We start from the raw sequence: 12,088 nt of genomic DNA, 5'->3' as shown, positions 1-12,088 counted from the left end.
TAATGCTCACCCTTCACCCTCCACCCTCCCAAACATACACACACACACACACATCCCCTCCCTCTCCCTCTCCCCCTCCCACCTGGCTTATGTCACACAGGCTCGCACTGCTCTGGCCTCTTCAGCGCCTCCATGCTGGGGGTGTCCTGTAGCGCCCCCAACCTGCGGGACTACGTACGCACGCACCACCATCACCACCGAAAACCCCCCCTGTCCCCCGGCAGCCTGCCCTGCCATATTGGCATGTTCGGTACGTTCACGCCGTTGACGCCCCACCCAAATTAGGATTTTTTTTTTATTCCACTCCAGAAAACTCTTGATCTTTTACATACTTAATTTATACAATCAAAAGTCTGTTGAGTGACTTGTTTGGCAGTCGTCATGGTGATGATGGTGCTGACATGACGCCAGATCCGATTTGCATGAGCCTGCTTGGGTTCTGTACTTTTGTTGTGTAACGAATGCAAAATAAACCTCACTGAAGCGGTTTCTTGCGTCTGTCCGGAAGCCATAATTATGCTTGGGGGGGGGGGGGGGGGGGGGTAACATAATTGTTACTTAAGGATGATCGGCCTATTAAATCCCATTTTTCTTCTGCACACTGTTCCGATTTTCACATCCACCAGCAGGGGTCTCTGGCAGGTTAGTCATGTGCATTGTCTGATGTTGTTGTCATCCTTCAACTTCATCATGTTGCCAGCTTTATTGTTTCTGCAGCAAATGCATGTGGAGCATTCCAGAAGGTGTACTGTTCACTTTGTCCACTTGGGAACACTCTTGCTACATGTTTCTGTTGCATCTTCTTGTCACTGTCCAGCTCCCTTCGGCAGGTGTGCTTTGGAATGATGTCATTTTTTTGTACTGGGAGTAAGGCCTGCATTAGTTTAAGCAATTAATCTGTAAAAAAAATAAAATAACTGCAGAGTGCTCATTTTCCTAGCATCAGTCGCTCCTGTTTGCGTTTTTATGGCGTGTTCTAAAGCAGCAAGCATATGTTTGTGGGTTAATTTTGGTTGCTATTTTATTTTATTTTATTTTTTTAGATAAAACCATCAAGTTTATAAGTAATATAAAAATGTGTATATGGGTGAATGGCATGACAGAGTCAATTATTTAAAAATATATACATATTAAAACCTATTTATTTTCATACATTTTTTTCACTAAATTCTAATAATTACTATCTTTTGGCCTCTCAAACCTCCAGCATGTCAGGTGATGCAGCTTTCCAAGCAAATGAGAAGACTAAGAAAAATATTAAAAATGTTGATTAAGTCAAAATAAAACACTCAGGCATTATTTTATGTTTGAATGATTTTGGATAATGTTTTCTTTTTCTAATATCAATAGTTTTAAAGCTGTTACATTTCCTAAATGTCAGGCTGGGGCAACTGTAAACATTGGAGTTTTATTTCAAAGTCAAGCTATTCAAAGCTCTAAGATTACTCCTGAAGCTTCTAAAATGTTAATTAATTTTAAATTCAATGATATTACACGCTATAAAACTAGTTTTTATTTCATTCCCCACCCCTTTGTGGGATTTTGGGTGTTTTTCCTGATACCAAAAAAGCTTAAAAAATATTTTCCCCCGAGCATTAAATTGCATCCACTTTCACAGAAATAATTTAATAAATGAAAATAAAAGCTATAAAATATAAATATCTATACAAAATATTTTGTATTTATTTACAGATAATGTGAAAATAAGTTATTTCTCTTGGAGAAATGTCAATGTTTTTTAAAAAACGTATGTAGACACAATCCTTAATATTGAAAAATGTAACCTCCTAAAATGAGTATGACTCAGTTGGTGCATATGTCTGTTGCCAACTCTCATGGTCATTTCTCATGGAGAGTTATACAGCTGAGGGAAAGCGACTTGGAAGCAGATTTCTTGGGCCAAAAGTTTCCAAGACGTGGTTCAGTCTCTGCTTTTACGGCATCTTCCACCGGCATTCTTTCTTATACGGACAAAAAAATGTGAAACTGATTCTGCTCACGTTGCCTATTTTTCATCAGGAATTAAAGTCGTTAGTTGCTTTATGAAAAAATATATTTCCATATAATATATTTGCAAGAGTGGTCCAAAACGTCGCTAAATATAGCTAAATGGCAAAACTGACTGTGCATTTGTAAACTAGCTCCTGTCTGTTCTCAGCCATATTGTTAAAATAAGCAATTCACAATCAGCAAGGACACATTTTGAACTACAGAAGCCGTAAAAAAAAAGTTAAAAAAAAAAAATCGTTCTGCCATATTTGAATTAATTGCTAAAATTGGTGAATCGCCTATTTCTCAACTTTCTTAACTGTCACCCCAAAGGCGTGTAAAACAATGTTAACCGCTGCACTGGAGTCTTGCTGCTTAAATTTTAATCTGTGTATATTCTTCTTGATCGTCTTTGAACCACATGTTGAGGCTGCTGCTTCTGTTGGAATAAGTGTTGCAAAAGAGCTAAAGAAAAACACAAATCATTCACCTTTTGATGCACGACTCTTGTGAATTTTTTATATTGTATGACTTCAGGGTCATTTGGGTTTATGCTAAACTAATCTACATGTGGCATGTGTGAATGCGTCCTATATTCTCTGGGGCACCGATTCGCTGGCCTTGTGATGCTCCTGGCGTCCTTCTTCCTGCATGTCCAATCTCCCCCTGAGCTCCTGGTTTGTCCCGGGTGGCGTATCACCGTGGCCACACTCCTCTTCTTTCTGTCTCTTTCTTATGTCTAAAAGGGGCGGAGCCAGCAGTAACTCCAAGTTACCTCTCTTATCTCCTCAGAGCTGTTGTCTATGCCGCCAGTAAAGAGATTTTCTGTGTCGTTTGCCAGGCATCCGACTAACGGTATGTCTGCTTTTATTTCTTGAGTTCTTTTTCCACCCTTTTTTTGGCGATCTTGCATGATGATCTTTTTTTTTATTATTATTATTTTTTTTTGTGGATCTGGGACAAAGTGGTGTTTTTGTTTGTGAGAGCTCTCTTTTTCCCAAGATTGCTGCTTCTACCTTTCCCCTTTAATATCACCTCTCTCTTTTTTTTTAATCACATGTCACCACATAAATCATGCATCTTTTTTTTTTTTTTTTTAACTTCCTCATTTGGTGATTTGTCATTGCTGCACACGAGCTGCACTCTTAAAAATTGTGAAAATCCTTCACAAAATCAGGCTGCTTTTCTTCAATGAACCACAGTTAGGACTTCTGGAACCTTCTTTTTTTTTTGTTTTTTTTTGTAACAGTGAAACAAGATGAAGATGAAGCGGTGAGTGTTGGGTTGTATTAATTTATTTAACTCATAAAGTTGTTGTTTTTCCATGGAGTTTTGTGTCATGTTAGAAGCCAAAGTAGGTGGTCTTAATTCAAATCAACTCTCCCGATTGAAATGAATGGAATTGTCACTAATCCGTTCCAACCTCACAAAAAAAGCACCGAAATTGTGTTTATGTTGTTAATCAATTCATTAATAAATAAAAATAGTACTGTTTTGTAAAATATAAAAACAATGAAAATGAATGTAAAGAAATATATATATTTTTTTTCAGTTTAATAAGTCGAAAGTGAGACACACACACACACACACATTGGTGTGTTGTGCCTTTAAATGGTGTGGTCTGGAGAGTGCTATGTAGGGAGCCATAAGCAGGGCTAATTTACAGCAAGGCATTTATGTGGTGTGAGTGAAAGTAGGGGTGTACCAATCCGATAGTTGATATCGGATAATGGTCCAATATCAGCGCAAAAACCAGTATCCGATTGAATCGAAATGGAGCAAAAATGTCCGATGCAAGCAGTCCATTCCAGACTCAAGAGCGTTACTGAACGTTCTGTGTGGATGTCAGGAAGAATAGTTGGCCAACCCAAGCAATATTTACGGAAAAGTTGTTTCTGAACTGATTTGACTCCGCTGGAGCGGTGGAGGGTCCCAAGCACACTGGTAACTCAAGTCATTGCGCGCAAGTCAAGGCATAAAATCTGCCGAGTGACAGCTCGTAACTGGAAAAGTTGGGGCACTCGATGCAGTACTGTACACAGAAGAGAGCAATTCATTTAGGCACTCATGCAGGCGGGGAGGAATGTCAGAATGGGGGTGATCAGTACCTTGCTCAAGGGCACCGCTCACTAGTATCACTCCCACTATCAAAATTGGAACCTTCAACCCTTCAGTTGTCAAACACATAATAAACATGAGTTCATGACTGTTGCAGTGTTGCATTCATCATCATATTGGTGATTTTCCTCCCCTTTCAAGCACACCTGTTACACTGATCCTTTGACTCCTCCTCTTGCTCCAGTCTCTCATCTTCTCATGCTATCCCCCCCCCCCCCATCCACCGTCATCCATTTTCTCCTCCTGCAACCTTTCGCTGTCTCCTACTCCTGCATCCCTAGTTTTCCCTACTATCGTCTCCTCCTGTTCACCATTCCGCTTCTGCTCGTTCTTTTATTCATCCACCTCTGCTCCTTCTCTATTTTTCTATTTTCATTAGTCACCCCTTGAACACTGCACTGCAGTATGAATATAACATGCTTCAACACATTATTTCCAGCAACTTGCGCCATACATAACATACGACGCTTAAAGAGGTGGTGAAGTCCCTCTGAATGGTGTGCTGGTCAAGGAACCCTCCTGACATGTATAATCAGATTGCTTCAAAGTGGTCGTCCCCCAGTAAAGCACAGACCTCCCCCAAGGCCAAATTTAACAGCAGAAAACCTTAGTGGAGAGTTAGTTAGTCTCAAAAGAAAGCTAACCAGCTGTCCTTCCAAGATCAATACTAACATCTTGTAATTAAATAAACTATTAAACAAATATCCAAGAAGCTGAAATGTTTTATCTTATCGTTAACGTGAGATAAAAACGACGCGTTAGCAGTGCATGAATGATTAATTAAGCATAAATCATTCACCCTGAGCTAATGTTGGAAAAAGGCATATTCTGTGTGGCCCCACGTTTGGAGTGGGAAGGACATATTTGGGCAGGTGGGGCGCGCTATAAATGCATGACTCCATGTTTTGTCACTTGTGAGGTCTTAAGGCAGCTGCATGCTACATAATCCAGTTACAGTATCAATGTATAACAACTTGTAGTACTGCATTGTGTCCTACCAATAGCTACTTTTTGGGTAACATCCATTAGATGGACACCTGACAGTGTCAAAAATAAATCATCATATTTCTTTATTTTGTTAATCTTGCTTTTGATTTTCCTTAGATTGTGCTTCTTTACCTACTCAGGTGTGCCATGTGTGTATAATATAATATACTGACTATTGATGATAGTCTCCTTTTTGTGCTGTAAGGTAAAAGCCAAAAGATTGTCGTGTCAGCTGCTCTTGTTAATAAATCGTAATGAATATGGAATCATCTGCTCGTTATGTGCGGACATATTTAGACTATTAACTTCAACACTGCTGATGTTAAAAATTCCCTCATGTGACCTGGACTTACTCATTAGGCACATTTTGCCGACTCATGTTTGCTGCCGTGGACAGACTGCAGTGGGACCTCTAAAGGTAGAATTCAACCAAAATGTACAAAACAAAACAACATTAACAGTGCTTTCCATGATTTCTTATGGGGAAATGGAACATCCTAGAGGTCCTCTTGTAGTTCCACCCACGTTTGGAGAAGTCATGTTATTCCTCCAATCTATTCTTTTGTTTTGTTTCTGACCCCTGCAGGTTTCGAAGGCTGCTCGATGGTCCCCTCTATCTACCCGCTGGAGACACTGCATAATTTGCTCTCCCTCAAGCAGGTGGACGAGTTCCTCAACGCAGTGTGTGAGAGCAGCAGCGAGGCCCACGCCAAGACCATGAAGGGTAGGACTGCAAACTCTTACGTTGTAATTCTTGCATTCTAAACTCCATATACAGTACACTCACACGCACCTTGTCTGCCGCAGCGCTGTCCGGTCTCTTCGACTCTCAGAGCCAGCCGTCTCTCTATGGCCCCCAGTGGCCGCTCTCCTCGTCAGGGTCCGAGGCGTCTCTGCGACCGCCGAGCCGGCCTTGTTGGCGTGAGTGGCTCTGTTATGTTTTTGCAGCACGGTCACTGCATCGTGTAAATTCACTTTGTTTGTTTGTTTTTGAGTAGTACATTCTAATCATACCTGTAATGCAAGGTTGCGGTTATCATTAATAAGCAGAGGGGTGAGTGATTGTATCGATTATTCGACATGACCAGGTTTCGCAGCCCAAATATGCTCGTGCAGAAGGAAGTCCCAACTTTGGGGCGTGGGTGAATGCACATACAGTGAACCGCAGTTTATCGCGGGGGATACGTTACAGACCCAAACGCAATATAGACAGACCACATCAAGAAAATTTTTGTGCCCAGTATCCTTTCTACAAGCTTTCAACACATTTTCACTTGCTAAAACTTACTTTTAAAAGTATTCCTTAGAGCCTGTTCTCACTCGCTCGTTGAGAAAAAATCATATCATATAATATCACTTTGAGGAAATGAAAATAAGATTTGCACAGTTTTCGTAATTAGAGGCAAAGCGTGCTCACTTCAAGCTGTTTATTTTATTTGCTCCCATTTGATGTTCACTGTAAAGACCAAAATGTTCAACCAAACAATATCACTTCATCTAATGAAAGTCTGCTATCTTAATCCCATTATATAGTGCATAACGCCATAGATGGCCTAATGAAACTAGCATAGATGTGAAAGGTAAAAACCTTCAATTACTTTGACACACACGGAACTGCAACACTACAAAGAGGACATACAACATTACTCACAGGCGTATACAGGACCCTCTTTGCCTCGTCTTCTTGCTCTTAATTATGCTGCATTTACATTTCACTAGAGCTCTGTGGTGCCTGGCATTTTGTGGCACAGCGTGGTACTACACTGGAGGTGCGCAACTCTAATTTCGAACTTGCAGTTAAACTGTAAAGCCCCCGCCTCCAAAAAAAAACAATCGCTTGAAAATCTGCAATATAGCAGGCATGAATAGTGAAAACAACCATAATACACATGAAACATATTTTTTGTCAGTAATGTTTGGACCAGTTTGTTTATATTTGTGTTCATAGAAGTGTTTTGAGATGGGCCAAAGGTGGTATCTCATTCTTCCCGGACGGAAATACAAATTAAGCAGCTACACTTTACTTGCTTTTATTTAATTGTGTATTAGAATTACGGATGGCAATTTGACTGCATTTCCCTGATTAACAAGGAGGGAAATTAAAACTCAATGTTTTTTTTTTTTTTTAATATTGTTTTGTTGGGATGACGCACAATCATCACAATTCTTAACTAGTAACAATTAATCTTTTACTCTGGTGATCCCTAATTGGAATGTTGAGACCATGTAAAAGACATCTGGTAGATTTTGTTTTGTGGTTTTCTCCGACTGTACTATTCTAGTTATCTCTGTAAACAATATAATTTTTCATACAGCTCTTTTACTGTATCTCATTTGCAGATTTACCCAATATGGTGTTCTCTAACTGACGTAACATTTTAAAAGGAAGATGAGAAACAGTGTTTTTAATCTTTTAGCTGCTCATCGGAACCTTTATGAAGACTCTGCTGAAGGTCATTGTGACCTTTCTGGATGAGGCAACAGAGGCAGGGGAAAAAATGCCCTTGAGCCGTATCCGTTTTTTGATTGATTAGTTTCGTGCCCGTGAGAGGTCAGCTGCTTTGTCTCTAAAGATGATAAAAGGCTAAAAAGACACTGACCTCTGCAGGTCACACATGAAACGGTACAAGGACACTGGCCCGGATTTACAAGGATAACGGTCCTCTACAAGCATGTATTTGGAGTTAGGGTATAATTTCTGAGGCCATTTTGTTGATACAGCGCTTATATCCTAAATGTTCTCCTCTTTGATTCAGGCAGAGCTAATCAAGTGCTGTGGTGTATTTATCCTCATCATTTCATCTTAACGTAACTCTCTTTTTTTGGGGGGGCAACATCCTTTTCGGCAAGGTCATCTGTTAATTAGCAGATATAATGTATTTGCCCCCCAAACTGCATTACTGTGTTGATGAAACACTGAGCATCTTGCGCCGGTGTCATTTGATGTATTGACCTCTGCGGTCTCGTCTTCCGACCCTGGTGGTACCGTGCTGTGGACGTGACTTACTCTGCACTTAGCATCACATGACGGTTGGATGAACCGTCTTTGTTGTGACACTGATGTGTGACTCCCTTTGTTCTGTCTGTTCAACAACAACAGTCGGAACCATCAGCGATTTGTCCCCAAACCCTTTTCTGCTGTCCTTTATAGTGGACTCACATCACTGCACTCGTTAGTATTGAAATGCTTAAAACTTGCCATGGCTCCACAGCATTAGTCAGTATGTACTGTGGGGTGTGTGTCATAACAGGTACAAGGTAATAACATGGTAATAGCACGATAATGTGGTAACTTGGTTCCGGCATAAAAGATATACAAAGCCCGACCAAGTAGCCGAACAGGACAGGTTTAAGTTTATATATTAAAAAAAAAAAAAAAAAAAAAAAAGGGTAATGTAGTAACATGTAATAGCAAAGTAATAATGATAATGGTTAAAAACATGACAAGGTATTTGTAACACAGTAATAATGCGGTCGTAACAGGTAATAACACATTATGGTAATCATTTCAATCTGTGTCTTTTTGTTAAAAAGATGGCAGCGTTCCTTCCAGTGCTGTCTCCAGCGCCGGCCCGTCATCCCCCATCACGGAGAACACCGCCCTCAACTTCAGCTACAGCGAGTAAACACACACACACACCTTCTTGTGTGATGCACTTTATGATCACCTCATCACTTCCTCGCTATTCGTTAACTGCAGCAATTAGACTGGACTTAACACTTTTGACCGAGACGTGTAGTATTTAAACACCAGCTGTGCCTTGAGCTTCTATGATGTTGTTTTTTAATTTTACAGCATTTTGTTTTTGCCAAAATTGAAATGTAAAATGTTCAAATAGTTTCAGATGAGTTGACAAAGCTTCACAAATGTCCAAAATGAGAATTTAGTGTATGATCAGGGTTTTGCTGTTGTTTTACGGTCAAACAAGGCCGCGTTTATTTGATTTATAGCCGTCGAAGATTACAGGTAATAGTTTGTTGAAGAATGTGTAGATAAAATGAATGTTTAGTTTTACATAAATCAAATGTGATTACTAGTATTATTTTTAGCAATTTTAGTTTGATAAAAAAAACTTGATAAAAAAGTTTGGTATGCACTGATGATGCCATTAAAAGAGACAATGGTGACACAGCAGCAAAACTCCACATTTTCTAAAAACCTCCGATCAGATGAGAGCAGTTTGACTTTGTGGCAAACTTTGATTGCACCACTTTTCGTCTTCATCTGGGCCGCGCTGGAGTGCACCACAACTCTTTCAGAGCAAAATAATGTTTGTGTATGTTTATCGGTTGATTGGTACAGCACTGATTGATTTGTATGTCTGCTCATTGTAGGTTGTTTTTGTGTGTAATATTTATGATTGTTGCGTGTTTTTATTTAATTACATCCAAAGGAAAGTCACCCAAAGTGTTACCGAACCAAATAAAAACAGTTGTCATGCTGCAAGTTGAGACTTTTGTGTTTTGTTTGAGTGCAAGATGACAGTAACATAATTATGTGCAATACCACAAGGCGAATCTCTAAGCTCATCCAATTATGATTATGATGAGTTGTAAATAACCATTTCCTCGTCTTCTCACCTCCTCGTTTCCTTTTCCTTGTCTTCTTATCTCCTCGCTTCCTAATCTTCTCACCTCTTCCTTTCCAAGCTTTGTTGTCTTCTCTTTGTTTCCTTTTCTTGCTTCCATGTATTTTCCTCGTTTTTCCTCTCCTCGCTACGACTTCTCACCTCCCCATTTTCCTTCTCATCTCCTCGCTTCTTTGCTCCTTTTTTCTCCTCGTTTCTTCTCCCCTCTTTGTTGTCCTCTCATCCCCTTGTTTTCCTTTTCTTGCACCCTTGTATTTTTGTTCTTTTTCCTCTCTGCCTCTTCATTTTGTATTCCCTCTCTTTCTCCCTTCTCATTTTTCCTCTCCTCGCTTCCTCGTCTTTTTACCTCTTTTCCCACCTTGTTGCTATCTCATCTGCCCATTTCGCTCTATTCGCACCTCATCGTTTTCTCTCCTTGCTGTCTTGTATTCTCGTTTTTCCTCTCCTCACTTAATCTTTTCATCCTCTCATCTTTTGTTTATTTCCTCTCCATGTCCTTTTTCTCTTCTAACTTCCTTGTTTTCCCCTCACTTCCTCGTCTTTTCATCTCCTCGTTTCCTATCCTTACACCAGTCTTCACTCATCCTCGTTTACTGGCCTAACGTTTACTCCTTGTTTCCTCTTCTCATCTTTTTGGTTTTCTCTTCACTTCATTTCGTCACCTCCACCGTTCCTCTCGTCCTCATCTTCTCACACCCTTTGTTTTCTTTCCATGCTTCCGTGACAGCTCATTTCTTTTCATCACTTCCTTGTCTTTTCTTCTTTTCTCTCATCTCCTTGTTGCGCTCCTCGCTTTTTCTTCTTCACACCTTGTTTCTTCGACTGTCTTCCCATCACTTCCTCGTCTTCTGTCCTTGTTTCCTCTCCTCACTTCATCATCTCGTTTCCTCCACCTCCTTACTCATCGTCTCACTTCCTCGTTTCTTCTCCTCATGTCTTTTTTTCATCTCTCTCCCTTATCCACTACTCGTTTAATCTCCTCATCTTTTCACCTCGTTTCTTCTCCTCGCTCCTTCCTCCCTTTATCACTCCCTCGTTTTCTCATCTTGTTTTTTTTTCAGTCCTCTTCGTCATTTCACCTTGTTCCCCTCCTGCATCTCCTCCAGCTCTGTCCCTTTTCACAAAAGCTTTTAAGAAAAGTGATGAGTCATGCCTGCTCTTATTGCTGCTGTACGTTGCCATGGTGACGCCCTCAGATGTAATTGACTCTCTGAGTGTCCCAGACCGCTGACTCACCGGATGCCAAAACAAAAAAAGATGAAGATCTGTACTCTGTGAATCTCTCTCACACGCACACAATCAATTAGTTTTGATGTCCTTTGGGATATTTGAATACCCTGCTTTGTGGACCCGCTGAAACGGTTCCTTCACAAATAATTTTGGAGAATATATTTTCTTGTTTCTATGGAGGTTCTATTGTGCTATACTGCATTAGCATGGAGAAGAATTTCTGAAAAAAAAATAGGATTAGGTATCAAATTTTGTTCACACATAGTTACAAAGATCCTGATTTTGTATCATGAATTAGGGGCAAGTAGGACAATGCCCCAAAATACATTTTCTAAGAATAAACGCTGACTAGTACGGGGTACTCACATCGAAAACGTGAAGTACTCTGAGGACAGAAATTAGCAAATTTTAAACCAATAATGAGTGAAATAGTCATTTACTTTATTTGGTGATTACAATTTAAAACACCTTTGACGACCGGGATGCCGCTGGGAACTGAGGGGTAAAATGAAAAGACAGAAGCGGCACAAAGAGTTAACCTGCGTAAGATTTTGATCAACTCGTAAATGAGATGGAGGAAATCAACAAAAGAAGAAAACAACAAAATAGGAGCTGAAAATGCTGAAACTCTTCCTGGAACAAAAACAGACAAATATGAAGTGAACACCTGACCGTTGACGTAGTTAGGGTTTCAAAGTAGTGTTTTATGAGAGGTTTAGGGTTTCAAATTAGGGTTTCAAAACAGGATTAGGGTTTCAAATTAGGGTTTTAAATGTGGGTTTAAAGAGAGACTTTGGTTTCAAATTAGGATTTCAAAATAGAATTAGGGTTTCAAATTAGGGCTTCAAGTCAGGGTTTCAAAATTGGGATTCAACACAGAATTAGGGTTTTAAATTAGGGTTTCAAAACAGGATTAGGGTTTTTAATTATGGTTTAAAAAGAGGTTTAGGGTTCAAATTAAACAGAATTTGGGTTTCAAAGTACGGTTTCAAAACAGTGTTAGGGTTTCAAATTCGGCTTACAAAACAGCGTTAGTGTTTCAGAGTAGGGTTTCAAAACAGAATTAGGGTTTCAAATTAAGGTTTCAAAATAGGGTCAGGGTTTCAAATTAGTTTTTTTTTAACAGGTGGCACTTACATAGTAAGCAACACAGAAGAAAAACACACAAACACTCA

The 12,088-nt window shown here is 39.8% G+C and overlaps 1 protein-coding gene across 21 annotated transcripts in view; it reads left to right on the top strand.

Moving 5' to 3' along the window:
- Nucleotides 1-9,541, top strand: part of ppip5k1b (diphosphoinositol pentakisphosphate kinase 1b) — a 41,672-nt gene extending 32,131 nt beyond the window's left edge. For 10 of the 21 annotated variants that reach the window (XM_061773349.1, XM_061773347.1, XM_061773353.1 and 7 more), the window contains 7 exons: nt 101-250; nt 2,782-2,844; nt 3,239-3,261; nt 5,455-5,512; nt 5,681-5,818; nt 5,902-6,015; nt 8,629-9,541. In XM_061773349.1, coding sequence (XP_061629333.1) covers nt 101-250; nt 2,782-2,844; nt 3,239-3,261; nt 5,455-5,512; nt 5,681-5,818; nt 5,902-6,015; nt 8,629-8,720 — 638 coding nt within the window. In that variant the 3' untranslated portion in view covers nt 8,721-9,541. Of the gene's footprint in view, nt 1-100; nt 251-626; nt 643-2,781; nt 2,845-3,238; nt 3,262-5,454; nt 5,513-5,680; nt 5,819-5,901; nt 6,016-8,628 lie in introns of those variants that run through there. The other 11 variants (XM_061773362.1, XM_061773360.1, XR_009788524.1 and 8 more) reach the window with 10 other exon arrangements.
- Nucleotides 9,542-12,088: the final 2,547 nt, after the last annotated feature.

The sequence above is a fragment of the Phyllopteryx taeniolatus genome, chromosome 5 (genome assembly GCF_024500385.1).
Source record: "Phyllopteryx taeniolatus isolate TA_2022b chromosome 5, UOR_Ptae_1.2, whole genome shotgun sequence".
NCBI lineage: Eukaryota > Metazoa > Chordata > Actinopteri > Syngnathiformes > Syngnathidae > Phyllopteryx > Phyllopteryx taeniolatus.
Note: the sequence above shows the minus strand (reverse complement) of the source record. Positions and strands in the feature narration are given on the sequence as shown.